General features: G+C 34.3%; 2 protein-coding genes across 7 annotated transcripts; one reads left to right on the top strand and one right to left on the bottom strand.

Annotated features, from left to right (window-relative positions):
* Positions 1-4,604: 4,604 nt before the first annotated feature.
* Positions 4,605-9,095, bottom strand: LOC123910213 (PLASTID TRANSCRIPTIONALLY ACTIVE protein 6, chloroplastic). Its single transcript, XM_045961299.1, has 6 exons — positions 8,539-9,095; positions 8,383-8,451; positions 7,145-7,249; positions 6,479-6,598; positions 5,107-5,196; positions 4,605-5,032 (listed from the first exon to the last, which is right to left on the bottom strand). The coding sequence occupies exons 1-6, from the start codon at positions 9,004-9,006 to the stop codon at positions 4,916-4,918; spliced, it is 969 nt and encodes a 322-aa protein (XP_045817255.1). The 5' UTR covers positions 9,007-9,095; the 3' UTR covers positions 4,605-4,915.
* Positions 9,096-10,114: 1,019 nt separating this feature from the next.
* LOC123906274 (ubinuclein-1-like) lies at positions 10,115-17,514 on the top strand. 6 transcript variants are annotated; one of them, XM_045956149.1, is made up of 14 exons: positions 10,148-10,309; positions 10,443-10,695; positions 11,241-11,330; positions 11,428-11,520; positions 11,644-11,720; positions 12,044-12,560; positions 13,212-13,311; positions 13,423-13,532; positions 13,634-13,717; positions 14,462-14,587; positions 15,183-15,308; positions 15,394-15,441; positions 16,022-16,123; positions 16,801-17,514. In XM_045956149.1, the coding sequence occupies exons 2-14, from the start codon at positions 10,519-10,521 to the stop codon at positions 17,254-17,256; spliced, it is 2,106 nt and encodes a 701-aa protein (XP_045812105.1). In that variant the 5' UTR covers positions 10,148-10,309; positions 10,443-10,518; the 3' UTR covers positions 17,257-17,514. The 6 variants fall into 6 exon arrangements, with proteins under 6 accessions (XP_045812103.1, XP_045812105.1, XP_045812102.1 ...); XM_045956146.1 differs by having other exon boundaries at positions 10,167-10,309; positions 10,490-10,695; XM_045956145.1 differs by having other exon boundaries at positions 10,167-10,309; positions 10,490-10,695; positions 15,180-15,308.
* Positions 17,515-19,375: the final 1,861 nt, after the last annotated feature.

The following is a 19,375-nucleotide window of genomic DNA, read 5'->3' as shown; positions in this document are numbered from 1 at the left end:
TGAAAGAAAAAAAAAACTATTTATTGTTGTATATTTAAAGTACTATTATTATTTTATTTTTTTGAATAATATATTTACCAAAAAAAATAAAATAATAATAGTACTTTAAATATAGAAAAGAAAGAAGAAAAAAAACCAGATACCCAAAACAACCAAAAAGATGAACTCAATTAGTGATGTACCCATGAATATGTTTAGATTGATTGAATATAACGAAATGGAGCGGAGCAAAATAGAGTGAAGTATGCTACTTCATCTGGTTCCATTCCATCTCATTCCTTCCATCAATCCAAACATAGTCAAGACAAGTTATGGGATAACTAGTGGTCGTCTGGTTCTGTTGAGATCTGTCTTGACTTCTCTACCTGTCTATGCCATTTCCTTCTTCAAAACTCCCTCAGGTATTATTTCCTCTATTGAATCTCTTTTCATTAATTTTTTTTTTTTTGGGGGGGGGGGGGGGGGGTGAGGATTCTAGGAAAATTTCTTGGGTTAGTTGGAAATCTGTTAGCTTACCTAAGGAGAGTGGAGGTTTGAGGGTTATGCGGTTGCGGGAGTTTAACCAGGCCCTTTTGGGGAAGTGGTTTTGGAAGATGTTGGTGGACATAGGGGGGTTGTCTGGTATAGAGTGTTGGCAGCTAGGTATGAGGTTGAGAGAGGTAGACTTCGGGATGGAGGTCTGAGGGAGTCCCTGTGGTGGAGGGAGATAGTGCGTATTAGGGAGGGAGGTGGCGAGCCAGGGGGTAGGTGGTTCGGGGAGCATGTTGTGAGGAGGGTGGGGGACGGGACAAAGACTTTTTTCTGGACCGATCCCTGGGTGGATGGTACTCCTTTGTGTGAGCGGTTTGGGCGCCTGTTTGAGTTGTCGCGAACAAATCGTGTACGGTGGCAGAGATGTTCGATTTAGGGTGGGGTGCGGATGGAGGGGCGTGGGAGTGGGGGAGGCAGTTAAGGGTGTGGGAGGAGGAGATGTTGGGGGAGTGTCAGTCTTGACTTTCTAACATTTCCTTGCAGGCTCTTTCTTTGGACAAGTGGCAGTGGCATCCTGATCCTGATACTGGTTATACTGTTAGGGGGGCTTACCAGCTCCTGATATCTTATGCTTTGGTTACTATGGATGTTGCGGAAAACCTCATTTGGCACTCTCAGGGTCCTTTGAAGGTTTCCATCCTTGCGTGGCGTTTATTGCGAGACAAGTTGCCCACGAGAGTGAATCTGGTTACTCGACAGGTTTTATCTCCTACAGCTCACATGTGTGTTTTTGGATGTGGTGAGGCTGAGTCGGCCCATCATTTATTCATATCTTGCGCTTTTGTTGGTTCTCTTTGGGATTTAGTGCGTTCGTGGATTGGTATTCCTTTGGTGGATTTCGTTTCTTTGCGTGATCATTTTGTTCAGTTCACGTCTTCAGCAGGTGGATCTCGAGCGCGTCGATCTTTTCTACAGTTCATTTGGCTTGTTTGTGTTTGAGTTGTTTGGACGGAGAGAAATCACCGATTGTTCAGAGGCTCAGCAGATATGCCCCATATTTTGTTGGACAAGATCAAGCTGTTTTCATTTAGGTGGTTGAAGTCGACGAGTATTACGTTAGCTTTAAACTACCATAGCTGGTGGTCTAGTCCTCTACTTTGTTTGGGCCTTGTATGATTTTTGTTTATGTTTTTGATTGTTTGACTCTTTTTGTAAATTTTTGTAGTCTACCTCGGTAGGTCTTGTGCCAGGGAAGCTGATTAAGTTAATATATCTCATTTTGGCTTGTTCAAAAAAAGTTATGGGATAACTATTTCACCACAAATTCAAAACTAATCAAACACTCGCGACTTCGTAAACTTTAACGAGTACCAGACAATGACTTTAATTTTGCCCACCAATTGCACATGAGCCAATTCCTTGTTTTTAGAAATATAGGGAAATATTTTTCTTTCAAATAACGCGCCAACCAAATCAAATGAATACCATGAGATACCATATTTCTAGACACGTCGTTGTGAAGTCTCACATCGGTTGCGAGATGGTCTAAATATGTTTTTATAAATAAGAGACAACATTCGCTTTACAAGCCGATTTTGTAAGGATGAGCTATACTCAACTCTCAATTCATTGGGCCACCCGCTATCGTGTCACCCACCATTTATATTCACGCACCAAACCCAATAGTGCTGGACGTGAGAGAATGTGTTAAAAAGTCTCACATCGAATATGAGACGGTCTTAATACTTATTTACAAAGTAAAAACAATCATCATCATATAAGCTGATTTTGTAAGAATGAATTAAACACAAAAACTCAATTCTAAGACGCATCAGTGCCACAAAATTGCAAAACGTGCACCCGAGTACAATTAGGTAAAACACAAGAAATGCTCAAACCACTTTAGAATATCAAACTAAATGCGGCCAAAAAATCATACTCAAAGAACAAATGCTTGACACTTTATTCTTTACCACAACCAGTCAACCACTAGAGCACATAGAATCGGGATTTAAATACCCCGCCTTGCCATATTATCTTTGGATGAAATTCTATTGGACAAAAATTTCAAAACAAAAAAATAAACTTCAATGAGACAACATTATTCTAAATAATCTTTTTGAGTAGTATATTACAATGTTGTGTTATATTTTTTTTTGTTAGGACTTAACCATGGATCTCCAACTCTTTAATCCGTAACTCAACTTACTTAATCAGTTGAACTATTCATCTCACCCTTCTTAAGTTTCATTTGATCTACCATCTCCACATGCGTTAACAAATGATAGTCCCCTTCAACGATAATCCCTACAAAGAAAAATTAGTCAGCATAGAACAACGATGAAATTAAACTCTATTTTGATATTTAATTTTCCCACAAAAATCATTAACAAAAATTAATATTTAACAAAACTTTTTTTTACTGGATTGATACATAAGATTTGAAGTATTTTTGTTTGAAATTTTTGCATTACATCGGTGAACATACAATTGAAGTTTTCTATTTTCATAAAAATAAACTGAAGTTTTTTTTTATCATGTGCTTCCAAATGTTTCATTTGAACAAGTTGTGTACTCTGTCTTGCTTGGTTCGGAACAGTGACCAGTCAAACACATAAAAGACCAAAGAGATATTCTATGAGATTGATATGCTAGGACACAAATATGTCAATCTATGTACTTTCATATTAATGTACTATAATATAATATACTACTTCCTCCAGTCCTATATATAAGAAAAAATTTATTTTTTAGATTCATTGCAAAGTTGATGTATCTAGACAACATTATAATCTAGATACATCAAATTTACAATGAATTTAAAAAGTAAACTTCTTCTTATATATAGGACCGGAGGGAGTATAATATAATTACATAAAATATAGCTTCCCTTTTTTATTATTGTCTTTTTTTCCTACTTCTTGAAGCATGTTATTTTTTACCTTTGCACAAAAAAAAAAATGTAATACTAATTCAAAGGTTAAGTTCCAGAAATATAAGAAGTCACCCTGGTTATGTGCATGTACGATAAGTTTTTTTTTTTTTTAATTTAAAGAGTCCAATCCTAACATATATTGGCAATAGCCTCAAACCATATCTATCTATCTATCTATGCATTTTAGGTTAGCTAGGAGGTCAGGCATTGTATGAACTCAAAGATATATAGTTTGTGAAATTGAGTGTACCCTCCACAACATAACCTCAGGATAAAGGAAATGTTCTTTTCTTCCTTTTTACATGCCATAGTTTGAATGCATTTCATATGCATATCTTATGGTTATATAGGTTAGATTAGATTATGGGCCTGTGTCTATTTATGATTCTGTATGGGTAGCCTAGATTGGTAAGAGCAGGAAACATAGGCAGATATCTTTAATTGGAATTCAAGTGAAGAGAAATTCTAGTCATACCATAGTAGTAAAATTTATATTATGATCACTTTGCCATTGGCAGTGGCACTGTTGGATGTGATTTCAAATGAATGTTTATGTTGAAAATAAAAGTGGGGCCAGAGTTTACAGTCAAAGTCAACTTTTTTCCTATGATCGAATTTTGTAGTTGAAAAAAATATAGTTGAGTGAAGAGACACCATTAAAATGGTAGGTTAAGTTCACTTCAAAGATATCATCAACAAAGTTGGTGGATCCTTTATACAAATAACATGATAATCTAAAAAAAATTGGTTAGAAGGAGAAAAGGAGGGGAGTTGGGGAGCGAATGAGAGATTTTAATATTAAAAAAAAAGTATTTCTTATTCTAATACTATACTAACAAACAAGCTACAAACAATTCTGGAAGATCGAATTTCGACAATATCTTGCATGATAGTAATGGAATTGGTTGCTTGGATTCTCTGATTTTATTGGAATCTCACTTACTTATGTGTTACAATCCAATTTTAAATGGTCTCAAAATTGCTCAAGCTGAATTGAAATATCTCTTTTTAGATTCCACTCTAGTGATTAATTTTGCTTCTTATGAAACTTCACAACTTCATCCTTATGTACCGCTTATCCAACAAATTCGTCAGCGAGAGACAATAATAGGAATACAAAACCAAACATATGCCTAAACCTCTCCTATAATGGACTTTGATTACATACCTTCATTAGCAGTTAACTACATTCATCAGCGAAAATACAAAAATATTAAACTCTTCACTCATAGATTTTTGGTAATGCCTTGAATTAAAATTCATGGTTATACATCCAAACAGTGACTATTCAACTGTAAGTTAACTATCATAGATCATTGGATTTCAATAGCTGCATCTCTAACAAAATACAACAGAATATACATAAGATCCAGTAACTTGCACACACTGTCAAAAATGGAAGGTTGAATCGAATTGCCTGTATAAACGTGTGACGGGTTAGATCGAACTACCTATCATGCTGGGCACAATCATGATTCATGAGGCCGTGCTTGAGTACGTACTTATAAATCAAAACCAATTTGAATTGCTGAAGTCTCTTAGCTTGCTAAGATGCCTTTCCATTTCTTCTCTGGTTCGGGCCCAGTCTCGTCTTTCTATGACAGCTGTTGGATCATCTTTCTCACTCTGCATATAAAATGGGATATCAGAGGTGTGATGTAAAAGATAAATAACAAGTGATTCAGGAAATAAATAATCACCACGTGTATTATTTTGAAGGAGTTCGCCTTATCAGCTATAACAAGCAAGTCGCTCTTTCTATCTCTACTTCTCCCTCCAGGAGCTGTTACCTACAGAAGGCATATCGATGATTAGTATAAATCATTTAGTAATCAATGTACCAACAAACAAAGTTGCATCTACACGAGCAATATACTACTTAACTCCCAACCAGAGGTAGTGTGAGAGTTAAAGTATTGTACCGGTGTAAACCGGTCCCTCCAAACACACAGAAATGAGAAGGGGAACATCAGGCATCTCAAAACTACTACACATGATTGCAACAAATTCAACTAGAGAGAGGTTGTTAAACCCGAGAGTCTACATGAACTCATGGAATCTTTGCAGACTCAATCAGTAAGCTTTTACTTGATACAAAAATAATGTTAAAAAATCAATCATAGTATCTAAACACAATTGGCACAGTGAATATTTAACATTCTAATAAATATTTTATAAGCAACTGATAAATTAAACCCAAACAAACTATCATGATTCAAAATTGATGGAGCAATTCGCAGATCACAAGATAGGATCACAACTCAACACACAAAAAGCACATGAATTCAAAATTTAGGGTCGGATTAACAAATCACGAGCTTCAGAATTACTAGAGTGAAGGATGACTGAACTGAGGTCCCCTCATTGGAGCTGGATGTAACTTGAAAATCCTAGGTTTAAACTCATCAAAGTTGGGTTCATTCACCTTGGACCTTGCCTGTTAGATTCATGCCAACATATAACAATGGGTATGTTAATGTGTTCTCATTTGGCATCGTTTATATTGGGAGCTACGTGGTTGAGACTCAATACAGCATCATTTACATAATTGGTAGACGGGGTTTGTGTTGGAATCTCAGAATCAGGTGCATCCATCTATGATCTATGGAGTGGAGCACTAAAATTGTGAGGTTCATGTTTTGTGCACTGTCTTATCAATATCATTCAGATGTTGTATTTTGGGTTTTAAAAAAAACATTGAACCATTGTCATTTTAGACATGTATGGGAAAAATAACCATTATGTTAGACTTGTTCAATTGTCCTCAAACTCGCAAGCCTACCCAACCGTACACTTGTAAAACTCTAAGTTAACTCGGGAGTTTGGCAAACATGCAAGTGTTTTATTTCTTTAAAACGTTATCAGTGTGCAATGGTATTTTCCATTATTTCAACCAACATTCTAGAGCAATACAAAGATTATTAGGTTTAAGCAACAGTGCAGCTTCCATGAATTCATTTCTAGCACTTGCAAAGATATCGTATAAACAATAGAACAAAAAGTAAATTCAAGGCTGAAAAATATAACTATGAAAGGAAACAAACAGCAGATAATTAACTAAAAATTCCTTACCAGAACTTTGGCTCTGGTGATCGACTTAGTTTTGGAGTCAATAACATAAATCTCCTCAAAATCCAAGACAAACTCAGGATCTCCTAGCCTCCGATTTTTGTAGTGTTTTGTCAAGAATACCTGTAACACCAAAACAGTGAATGTTAGTTTTACTGTTTCATGTAGAAAACTTTCAAAACAGAAACAAAGTGAAACCAATGTATTATTTTGATGAAAACTGAAAACATAAAATGTTTTATGAAATCGAAAAGACCCTTATTTTCTTGCAAATCAATAATACCCAAAAAAAATTAATAAGAAATTTTTATGAGAATGTTATAGTATAAGCTCACTTTCCCGAGAATATTGCTATACACTCTAGAAGGACAACGCAGTCCTGAAAGTGTGAAAGATACAATACAGCTCAAGTAATACTCATTGCCTGGCAGGATTCCTTAAGAGGATTGTTCCGTAATATTTCACAATTCTTGAGACAAAATCTAAAGCATGTGATTTTTTAAGCAGTTACATGTATAATAATCCTTCAATAACTATCCATTTTATATCACATATTTTTATTAAGTCATTAAGATCTTTGGACTAGATCCGGTTATACAACAACGTAATAGAGAAATAAAAGGAATTCAAATTTTATTTAAAAGCCTCAAATACAATATCAAACCATACCTTCTCAATTTCCCTCTCATATTTATACAGAGGATCTCGGCGTGCTTCAACAGGTGGCTCTGTAACATTGTCGCATCCAAAATCACTTTGCGCACATCTAATGTACTACAAATACAGAGAAAAAGAAAAACAACCTTTATATTTGGAAGTGATATATGTGAAGGGAGAAACAGCAGAAGAAATGAATCATTCTAAGTGCAATTAGCATAGCTTCCTAAACCACCAAATGTAATCAATATATATTATAAGTATGAATGGATTCCCCCATCTCCTATAGATACTATCATACTTGAAGCAGCAACATTTTATGGGGGTGGGGGGATACTATATAAGCAAAAACTTCCCCCAATAATAACATATATGATAAGATACCGATATTATACGATCAAGACCTTGTTTGGATAAATGACTTAATTAAGTGCTTATCGTATAAATAGTTATCATATAGGTGCTTATGTATAAGCTATTTGAGTATCAAAAGATATATATAAAGTGTCCGTTTGGATTTTGTTAGAAATAATATAAAACCATTGATATGACCCTATCCTAACAGCTTAAGCTTTTGGGATAATTGGTTATTTGACATGGTATCAGAGCCTCTATGACTAAGTGGTCTAGAGTTCGATCCCCACTCCCCTCACTTTCTAATTAAAAAGTGGAATTTAAGCATATGGTAGGTGGGCCTATGCATTATCCACGCTTCAAGCCCAAGTGGGCTCTTGCGTGAGGGGGCGTGTTAGAAATAATATAAAACCATTGATATGACCCTATCCTAACAGCTTAAGCTTTTGGGATAATTGGTTATTTGACAGATTTACTTATTTTTGAGCTTACGCAAAACAACTCATACAAATAAATAAGCTTTTATGTATTATTTATAAGTTTGTTACGGTATTTTATGAAATAATAGCTTATGAAGTACAATTTTTACTAGCCAGAACTTTGAATTAACATAAAAGCTTATTTATTTGCCTAAGCTATTTTTCAAAAGCTCAAAAATAAGCTAATCCAAACGGACCCAAAGTCAAACTGTAAGTTGTTATCATAACTGCTATCCTAGCGAGCTTATGTAAATAAACTAAAAACAACTTATGGACATGTCATAAACCATTTTCATATGCTATCCTCACAAAGTGCTTATGTCAATCAGTAGATAAACTCAAATAAGTCAATTCAAACATGCCCTAATCAAAATAACTATGTCCGTCGGTGAGGCGAAATTTGAGGAGAAAGATTACCTTCTGAGGCATTGGTGCAAGCACCTTAGGGATTGAATAAACATCTGTATCAGGAGGAGTAACATACATCTACAACAAAAATATTCAACACAATTAAAAAAAACTAACAACAAAAATTGGAATAGCAATAGCAATAGCAGCAACCAATTAACCAACCTCTCTGAAATCATAAACATCATTATCAGGATCAGGAGGTTTTCGTATGAAGAAATCACAATCTAACAAACTAATCTTATGAAACTCATCTTCGTTAATTCTATAATCAACGAGACTATCAGGGTCCCAACCCTGTGTAGAAACAAAGTTCATACTCTGCACCGCCGAAATATCGTCGTCTCCGGCGCGCTCGTACTCAATGTCGAAATCCTTCTTGTTGTCAACCTCTTCGATTTCGTCGTCTTCCATTTCATATTCGTCGGGGCCGGCGAAGTCGACGTCGTCACCGTCGTCGGCGCGGGTTAAGAATGGGTTGCGTCTAGAGGAGGTAGATGGGGACCGGAGGAAGAGAGGTTTGGGTTTGAAAGTAGGGAGGAAAGAGGGTTGTGAAAGTCTGGAAAGAGGAGGTAGTGGTGGTGGTGGTGAGAGGAAGAGGAATGATGTAGTAGAAATGGACATAGCTTTCATTCATTCGGTGAAGAGAAAGAAGAAGAAGAAGAAGAGAGAGGATAACACTTCCTTTTTGCTATATTTAATTTTTAAAAATTCAAACTATTAAAAATGTTTGTTGGCCTGAGTTTATTTTAGTTTTTTTAGTAAAAAATAACGTTATTCATTCAAATTCATAGGATCAATTGAAATCACTACAAATTCAATTTTGCTAAAAATTAATAAGGTTGAATCTGCAAACAGGCTCGCAACATTCGAGTTAATAGCATAAAACGGCCTAATGTCTAAGACAAAGCTTACAATTGATATGACAAACTTCAAATGTCCGAAATAATCATGTATCCGCATCTGCAACGTTGATGATGCTAAAGTAATTGAATCTGCACCGACTTAGGATCGAAACAAACTTGCAAATCCGAACAAAAACAAACACCGTACCAAGACGAGACAAACAAAACAAAGACTTCGTACTAAGACAATATTAAAACAAATCAGATGAAAAAACCACAAAAGAAAAACTAGAATAAGACCTAAAAAGTACGTTAATATCACTTATTTAAATAAAAGAAGTAAAAAAACAATCAAGAGGGGTGATTCCGGATCAAAATTGATCATAAATCACCCTCTCTAATTGATAAACCTAGAAAATCAACAACAAAAAAAAAGTTGGTGCCCGGGAGCGGCAGAGGGAGAGAAAGAAGAATTAGGGTAGCAGCATATTGAAGATATTGAGTTAACCCCTGAGTTTATTTCAGTTGGTATGGATTAGAACCGTAAAAAAGATTAATGGATAGATTATTTAAGAGGTCGATCCACTTATTCATGATTATTAATTTTTTAAAATTTTAAACGATTTTGCTAGGTACTGATTTTGTTTTTTTTTTTGTTTACGATGAGTTGAGGATCGAACCCAGGATATAAACCTTCACCACTAGACCAAACTTAGTGGCTTTGCTAGGTACCGATTTTGCTGATTGAAGAAAAAGAGAATAAGTTCACGACACTAGAAAAATTATTTAAAATTTAAATTTAAATAAAATTAAAAAATAAGTGATTATTGATTTTAATTTATTTTTTTTTGACTAAAATCAATTTTAATATTTTGTTTCTGATAAATTTATTTCTTAGATTTATTTCATAAACTAAATCTTTTGTTTCTGACAAAAGCATAAACCAATCTTAAAACCCGTTCAATTTGGTTTCAATTCGGGGTGGGTACGACCCGGTCCATAGATACTATCCGCCCTGTTTCCTTTCCCCTCTGGTTTTTTCTCGGGAAAGAGCAGGAAAATTTTTACAAGCTATAGCTCGAATTTTTCAGGTAAAACCACCAGAGAGAAACAGTGTCAATTTTTTCAATTTTATTTAATTTTCCATTTTCTTTTTTATTTTCGTTACTCAATTTTCCAATCCCGCGCAATCCGCAAGCAATTCTCTTCTCGTTCTTCATCTAGGGCTCATACTCAACTTTCTCCCAATTTCCAATTCCGTGTTTCTCTAGAATCATCGGTTTCGATAAATTCGCCTCCGATGAATGAAGAGAAGAAGTCTTCGTCGTTCGTCAAGAAAGGCGACCGACAACTGTTCACGGTGGAGCTCCGGCCAGGAGAGACAACCATAGTATCATGGAAGAAGTTGTTGAAAGACGCTAATAAACCTAACGGATCCGCTTCCACTTCTCAACTATCCCGGCCGGAGGCTTTTCCGGTGAGAATTCTTTGTTTCCCTTCAATTTCACTGTGCTTCATTCTGGATTTAATTTCCGCGTGCATTGTTAATCTGTAGTTATAAATTGAAGTGTTTTCAGATTTTGCTGTTGTGATTTTTTCTGCATTGTAGTTGAGTGTTATTTTGGGGTTTCAAAGGGTTTTGGGGTAATTTTTTGTTTGTTTTGTTTTCAATAGTGCTGTGTTTTTATTTATCTGTTTAACTTGATTACATGTTCTTATTTATTGTTATTCTTGTTTTCGTCGTAGTAAAATATGTTACTCTTCAGTGCACATTTGTAGATTAGCATTGGTATGTTGAAAATTGAAAATTGAAAATTTTACGAGCTCAGTTTTACATGTAGATTAGTTGATACAATTCAACTGTCTGTGATCTGACACAGTCTTCAATATTTGAGAAATATGTAAAGTTAGGTTTAGTAGTCAGTACGCATTTGTATACATGCTGTACTTTGCCAGTCACGTGATCTTTATGCGCGGTGTAGTTTTTTACTATTTTGACAAGTCTATGCCCATTTCTCTTAGGGAGGAGAACCTGTTGAGGTTGAGGAAAATGATGCAGCTCAGCCTCACCGTTTCAGTGCTGTAATAGAGAAGATTGAACGTCTTTACATGGTATGTGTATATTGCTTGCTGAAATGAAATTGTTACTATATGATACTTCAAATAAGCTGAATCATGAATTAGATGCTGAATCATTTTCATTTTTCAGGGTAAGGATAGCAGTGATGATGAAGATCTGCCTGATGTTCCTGATGATGATCAGTATGATACTGAAGATTCTTTTATCGATGACGCTGAGCTGGTTGGTATTTGTGTTTGTGTTCCTTGACCTTGATATATAGGATAGTGTTGTTCCTTATGATGATTCTTTTTTTGCTTATATATTACTTTTATACGTTGTTTAACTGTTCGCTTTGCACTGCAGGATGAATATTTTCAGGTTGATAATTCCAAAGTCAAACATGATGGGTTCTTTGTAAATAGGGGGAAATTGGAACGCACGTAAGTTTATTTTGTTTGACAAATCTCCTTTGAATATTCCCTTATGGTTAGAATTTTCATAGATACCAAAGTCCAATTTTACCTAATTTATAGGTACCAAAACATATTTAACCCCTTAAATATAATATTTGTTTTTGTGCCTTGACAACATTTGGACATTATCATCTTGGCTCATAGCTAAATACTCTTTCTTGATACTTTGGCTACAAATTTTGTACATATTTAATGAATTTAGTTGAAGATTGTAGTAAAAAATTGAGTCTTACAATTAATTATTATTATTATTATTATTGATTTTCTGTTGTTTCTTTCTATATTACAAGTGATGAGCCTCCTGTATTACCCAACCAGCAACCAAAGAAAAGGCGCAAAAAAGATATAGTGAAGAATCGAGGCGAAAGTAATAATGACCATGGATCAAATAAGCATGTAAAAGTGGGAAAGGCAGCATATGGGAAAACAGCTTCCACACAGGCGAAGAATGTGTGTAATTCGTCACAGAATTTTGTTGTACCCGATGGACATTATGAATCCTTGAAACCTCAGAATCAATTAGATGTCTATGGAAATAGTTCCAAAAAGAAAATTGCGGATACTAAACCAATATCAATCTCTTCTGTCTCTTTGAAAACATCAAGTGATGATGTCCCTGTTGCCATGTCAGAAGCAAAAGATGCTGATAAGAAGATAGGAGCTTATGTACAATCCAAAGCCCAACCTGGAAGACCCTCGACAAGTATTGATGGCTTACAAAATCCTAGTCGGTCAAAAGAAAAAAATGGCATGCGTCAACTGCCGGATCTTAACGTGGCTGTGGGAAAGTTTTCCACTAAAGCAACTGTAAGTTTTTATTTCTTTTGCTGTTGTCTTTATAATTTTTTTATTTGATAAATACTTAAAAAAAAACGATAAAAGAGGTCCTCTGCACTGTGGTTCTTTCATCAATTCCTTTAGGCATTAAACAAAAGGGTTCTCCTATTCTTAGTCTTAGACCATAAGGGCCCCGTGATGCTTTCAAGAACTACTGCCTTCCAAATAATAAATTTTCTTTGCAGAACCACTTTCCATTGTCATTGAGATAAAGTTCTACTTTGACACTGAAGGATTACATGCTGTGCTGGATGAAATGAACCAAATTCCCCCAACAATGTGCCAATTAATAAAAAAAGAATATGCATTGCTGACTCCATTTCCTTTTTGCATTTGCATGAACGACAACAATCACATGATGCTTCATTTTAAAATGATAGCCACTTAATTTTAAGGACACTGAACTGAAATACACTGGAGCAGGTGTGCTATATTTAAAAATAATGGAAAGGGTTAAGTAAACTATCCTCATGTCGTGCTCTTGTTAAACTATATATTTGCCTGTTCCATCAAATTTGAACTATGATGATGGAAGTTGTACTTGGGCATATGGATTGGTTCTGCATGAAAATTTGTTCAAATAGTTCCTGTCCTACTAATGGGTTTTTGAATGTTATGCAGAAATCTGAATACATGCACAAGAAAGACGGGTCTAGTGTTAGGCCAAAATCTTCAATGCTTGAGAAGGCTCTTGGCGAGTTAGAGAAAATGGTTGCTGAGTGTAAGTATCCAATTTGATATTTCATACATTGATTAATGTGGGAAGTTTGTTGCTAACTCTATTTTTTTACCCTTTCTTTTCTTCTTTTGTTTTTTTTTAATAATATTATAGCAAGGCCCCCTGCAGCGGAAAACCCAGAGGCTGATAATACATCCCAGGCAGTCAAAAGGAGGTTGCCCAGAGAAGTAAAGCTAAAGCTTGCTAAAGTTGCTAGACTAGCGGTACTGGCAACTGTTACTTTCTAATTTCATGATTCTCTATATTTTTTTGCTCAAGGGATTTGAACTTATTATATATTAATTGTATGTTTTTGTTGCGACAGGCAAGCCAAGGGAAAGTATCAAAGGAGTTAATTAATCGTCTTATGAGTATTCTTGGGCACTTGATGCAACTCAGAACATTAAAGGTATTGCCGCTGTTAAATATAAACAGATAACCCCTTCATTTTCAGTTTATCCTGATCCAACTTCAGTCCCCCCCTGCGCTTCTTCCAACTGACATTTACTGTTGCATTCCAAAAGTATTAGTGTTGAGACTTGAGTATGCTTGTTTTTCTCTGAAATCCCCTGTACAGTGTTGCTCCATTATGTACAACTTTTTTTTGTTTAATTGTTAGAATATGATTTTAGAATAATGGAGAGATATGCTTTGAGCAGAACATTGTTGTCCACATGCATTCTTAGTTTAAAATGTGGATTGAGTGACTTTATTGTTATAATATGACTTGAGAATAATGGAGATATGCTTTCAGTAATAGATACATTCTTGACATAATCAAATGTATGCTTAGTTTAGATTGTGGATTGAGTGACTTCCTGATCAACTTTTGTGACTTTCTGGAAAGAATGCTTAAATTTTTCTTCTATTAGAGTTCTTCAAGGTACATGTGGCTATGGGAATATGACTATGACATTTTTATCACTATCAGGAAGTTGTATTTTTTTATATTTTTCGTGTCACTAAAAAATGGTCTTTTTTGAGGAATAAAAATCCTACCTCTAATTTACCTTTGGTTATTTTGGATGTTATAGTTATCTTGAGTAGTTTCTCTAACTGTTATTCATTGTTTCTATTGATTGTATGTTTGGTATATTTTGGTTCTCAATTCCTAAAACTACTTATCTTCTCATACAATGTTTTCCTATGGCAGAGAAACTTAAAAATAATGATCAGTATGGGTATGTCGGCAAAGCAGGAGGAGGATGATAGGTTTCAACGGATAAAAAAGGAAGTTGTTGATATGATTAAGATGCAGGCCCCGGCTTTGGAATCCAAGGTTTATTTTAGTTGCCCTTGTTATAACATTTCTTATTATAAAGATTGGTAGACCGACTTCAATGCGCTTTCTTTTAATTCACGTTCAATTCTGATAAGCTCATAATGCCTCAAAAAATACTCACATATAAATTGATTGTTGTATCAGTCAGCATTGTATGATATACTCACATTTTCCATATTTGTTTAGCTTTTTTGGTTCTTCATTATTGTTTTTGTTCTCCCCATCATAATAATAATTTATACCATGTCTGGGTAAATAGTAAACCTCTTTCAGGAAGTAGGGAAAAGAAAGTGATTATTTCCTCAAAATAAGCTAGTACATCATGCTCTATGTTTTCTGTCATTCTTTCTATTGGGTGCTTCTGTTAATGTGTCCAATGTGATTTTGTGTTTGCAGTGCAAACACTAAATATGGATAGCTAACTACTGACTCATTTTCATTGCTTCTTGTAATCATGATACCCGATCACATTTCCTTTCTATATCTTTTAATGTTTCCACTGTTTGATAATAGTTTTTCAGAAATATTTTTGCTTAATGAATGTTTTGGTTATTTAACCTGGGTTGTATGGTGTTTTTTGGAGCAACAGCAGAAAGCTGGAGCATCAGGTGATGTTCAAGAATTTGGTCCTGATGGAAAAGCAATAACTAAAAGGAGTTTTAGTATGGACGCCGCATTGGAAGACAAGATTTGTGAACTATATGACATTTTTGTTGATGTAAGTTTTTGAGCTACAAATACTTATTGTGAAATTTGTGTTGTGTGCGATAAACCTTATTGAACCATGTTTGCAATGGCTGTAGGGATTGGATGACAATGCAGGTCCACAGATCAGAAAGTTGTATGTCGAGGTAGTTCAAATTTTCTAAACCGTATTCGCAATATTGGTCTTAGCAGTTCTACTGGGTTGCTTGTCTGTTTTCTGGCTGAGGACAAAAACTTAATCAACTTGGTTTTTTGAATTCTTCACTTGCTTGCATTAAGTTTGATTTGTTCTCTTAATGCCTTCTCATGTAAGCTAAAAACTTGCATATTCTTTCCATATAAAAGAATATATTTGACCGTTATTACACGTAAAACCCCTCCTTCTACCCTTAGACTATACTGAAAACAAAATGGTTCACAATTTGTTTTGAGAATTTATTGGTCGCTGGAATTTAAACTAAATGGTTCACTGGTTCACAATTTGCTTTGAGAATTTATTGGTGTAAGAAGTACCCACCGCTGGAATTTCCCCCTTGTATTAATTCTATTCCTTTGAATTGACAACTCTCTTGTTCAAGGAGCATTCATGCTACTAATCGCTTGATAATATGCATGTGCATGTGTGTACTGAATGTGTAGTTTATGTTAAGTCTAAGTTAAGCTGTTTGCATCCTATAACAGGTATATTTGTATTTTTTAACCTTTAGAATTCCTTGTCTTTATCAGCTTGCAGGATTATGGCCAACTGGTTACATGGACACCCATGGGATCAAACGTGGAATTTGCAGGGCAAAAGAGAGGCGCAGAGCATCACACACCAAAAATAAGGTATTTTACAGTGAATAAGGATTCTTAATATTAATGAACAACTGTTCGAAGCTTACCTTCTTTATTCTGAAGAAAAAAACCTCCCCCTGCTCTTAAAAATTTTAAAAAAGTTGAAGAAAGTTTTTCATGAAAATTGTCTTAGCTCTTGATTATGCTTATCTATATGGCACTGCCGTGTTGGAAACTACACATGCTTGGAATGGTATTCAAGGTATTAGATCTTACCCAGAATCATATGATGGTCCAAGTATAGTGAGTGGATTGATACTTGGATCATAAGAATACCTATTGGGGAATGTTTGGATGGAGAAAAATGGACGGGAAAAGAAGGTTTTAGTTAGACCTTCCCCTCTGTTTGGTAAAATTATATAGACCTTCCCCCTTGAGGCCACCATCGTTGATTTCATTTTTAGCCTTGCTTCACAAACTCTACTTGCAAATCAACATATCATTACAAATGAGTTAAATTATCTTGGGTTTTGAATATAGAAATTTTATTTTAATATTAGCTTTGTCAATAAGATAGCAAGAAAACATTAACGAACCTAAATTACCTAACTAATAATGGAAGAATAACATTTGATTTCTATGCCCAGTTGATAACTAGGATCTGGTGATATTTGTCAGGAAAAAAAATTGTTTTTTAGTTGATCTCATTGGTTTACTTGTGTTATTAGGATCAGGAAAAAATTAAGAGGAAGAAGTTGTTGGCATCGAGGCAAGAGGATAGTGTTCGACTTGATGCTGGCTCAGCCTCAATTACATCACAGCAGAACCAACAAGAGAAATTGGCTACAGAATCTGGCAGTCTTGCTTTAACGTCAACGAACAAGCCTGTTTCTAATACGAGCACAACTGTCCAGGTCCCCAGTCCTATGAATGGTTTTCAACAAGAAAAAGCAAAGGGAAGTTCAAGCAATTCCCTGGAAGATGTTCGTGTTGCAGATGGCGTTTTAACAAAGAAGCTGAAGAGAAAACCAGAACTTGAGTTGGAAGGAGCAAATAGTGGTCCTGAGAAGCTGACTTCTTTGCAGGGAGAAGAAAGGCCAAAGTCCCAAAAGCAGTCCTCTGGTCTTCCCACCAAATCAAATCTTCAGCCAACATCCCTTCCAGGCCTTGAACAGTCAAGCTAATTAACATGAGTGGGATGTCCACAGTAGAATGTCTGTCATTTTTTTTTCTTTCTTTTTTAATAGAGTAATATACACATGCCCTCGTTTTTGTTTATTAAATCGTTTCTTGTTTATGTTTACTATTCTGTAATTAAATATCCTTCAAATGTTGGTCAAGATTTAGAGAGATATAAGTAGATTTGTTAGTTGTTATGATAATGGCATTTGTAAACCGTGTTTTAAGCTGTTTCTATTAGGTAGTGTAATAATTTAACTAAACGAGTGTTTTTTTTTTTTTTGTGACTGACTATTTTTATTTTTTTTACCAAGAAACTTAACTTATTTACGGGTTGAATTTTACTTAGTTTTTAGCTTATAAAAATAGCTTATGCAAATAAATAAACTTTTATGTTAATTTATAAATTTTCACTAACATTATTTTTATAAGTTGTTTTCTCATAAACTACCTCTAAAAATTTATAATAATATATAAAGGGTTTTGAATATTTATTTGCATAAGTTTAAAAATAAGTCAATTTAAATGGAATCTTAATCATAAAACAAATTAACAAAAAACCTGGGATTATTATTATGAGTTTTGTGATAATAATATTAAATATCACTATTAACAAAATTTATGAGTATGTTGTGTTAAAATACAAAAATATAGCATCTAAAGTCTTTGTGAGTATAACTCAGTTTGTACGGATATTGAATGAAATATGTAATTCGTCTTAAAAGGTAAAATTTAGTCACTAGACTATTTGATAAACACAATATAAAATATAAAGTGTTCGAATATAAACATATATGTTATGAACTATTTCTAAAGAATAACAAGAATATAGAAGGAGAAGAGAAAGAGAGAAGAGAATGGAATAGACCATTGCTATTATTCTATTCACAAGTGTGCTTTACATTGTAACAAAGGGGTCTTATTTATAGGACACAATTAGGGGACAAGAAAACCTACACAATAATGGACATTCATTACATATTATTCATAACACTCCCCCTTGAATGTCCATGAAGGATATTCTTTCTCTAAAAAAAACCTAGTGAAGGAAAAAGAGTACATCATCATTTGTGTGTGAACTGCCTCATTAAAAACCTTACCAGGAAAACCCAATGGGATAAAACCATGGTGAAGGGAAAAAGAGTGCAGTGCATATTTGTGTCTCCCCCTCATAAAGACAATTATATAGAGATGAAAAACCAAATAATCTTCAGTACTAGTTGATCAAAAGTTTTACTTGAAGTTGACTTGTAGAAAGATCTGTCATATCTTCTTTATTATGTTCTTCTCCAAATTAGCAGTGTGTCTGATATTATCTTCATATTGAATTGTTGCATGAACCACCCTTTTGTAATAAAAACAACAAGTTTCTTGTATGTGTTGAATTACAGACCTCGACAAAAATGTCTTCTCAACTTGCTTGATGTAGTACTGAAAACTTCACATGATTGAATGATATTGGTGTTTCTTTAAGGTATAAATATTATGCTTGACTTTGTTCCAATATCTGTGTTAGTTGAATAAAATACCACGACATGTATAACTATATATAGTAAAATATATCAGTGTCCTTAATTGAATTAAGATATGATACTTCAGGACCAATTCAAATTGTTCATCATTTTTCTTAATGCATTACACTATCTTTGCTCAGATCAAATGACATCGCAACCATTTTAGTACACAACAGATTTGTCCATGTCAAACTGTTTTAATACTTTTGCTATATAATTTTATTATAAATTTGCGATTCCAAATAAACTTTGCGCATCCAACATATTTCTTTAATCTACAAATTTCAGAAGCTCTTCAGGAGTTCTGATAATATTTATAGCAAATGATATTTCTCAACAAATATATTAACATTTGATATATGGTACTTCAGGACCAATTAGTAGTTCACTATTGATGAACTTTCAACAATTTCATATAGAATCATGTTTTATATAAGGTTCATGATTCACGAAGCATTCTTCAATTACTTATTTTGTAAGAAAAATAACAATATCTCATAAGCTCTTCAGGAGTCTTAATGATATTTTTATCATCAATATAAGCCTCAGATATAAAAAATTCATTGTCAAATATAACTAAATCCTTTCGGGATCATCATTATCAAGTGAG

The sequence above is a fragment of the Trifolium pratense genome, linkage group LG2 (assembly GCF_020283565.1).
Source record: "Trifolium pratense cultivar HEN17-A07 linkage group LG2, ARS_RC_1.1, whole genome shotgun sequence".
Taxonomy (NCBI): domain Eukaryota; kingdom Viridiplantae; phylum Streptophyta; class Magnoliopsida; order Fabales; family Fabaceae; genus Trifolium; species Trifolium pratense.
The sequence above is the reverse complement of the archived record's forward strand: the minus strand, read 5'-3'. Positions and strand labels throughout refer to the sequence as shown.

What these genes read in the sequence shown, in the direction of transcription:
- LOC123910213 (XM_045961299.1), bottom strand. Translation starts at nt 9,006, where the DNA reads ATGAAAGCTATGTCCATTTCTACTACATCATTCCTCTTCCTCTCACCA. An exon ending in ATGAGAGGGAAATTGAGAAG is followed by an intron (nt 6,599 to 7,144) that starts GTATGGTTTGAT and finishes TTGGTGTTACAG; the next exon opens with GTATTCTTGACAAAACACTA. An exon ending in TCACCAGAGCCAAAGTTCTG is followed by an intron (nt 5,197 to 6,478) that starts GTAAGGAATTTT and finishes TGCCTTCTGTAG; the next exon opens with GTAACAGCTCCTGGAGGGAG.
- LOC123906274 (XM_045956145.1), top strand. Translation starts at nt 10,519, where the DNA reads ATGAATGAAGAGAAGAAGTCTTCGTCGTTCGTCAAGAAAGGCGACCGA. An exon ending in CCCGGCCGGAGGCTTTTCCG is followed by an intron (nt 10,696 to 11,240) that starts GTGAGAATTCTT and finishes CATTTCTCTTAG; the next exon opens with GGAGGAGAACCTGTTGAGGT. An exon ending in TGCAACTCAGAACATTAAAG is followed by an intron (nt 13,718 to 14,461) that starts GTATTGCCGCTG and finishes TTCCTATGGCAG; the next exon opens with AGAAACTTAAAAATAATGAT.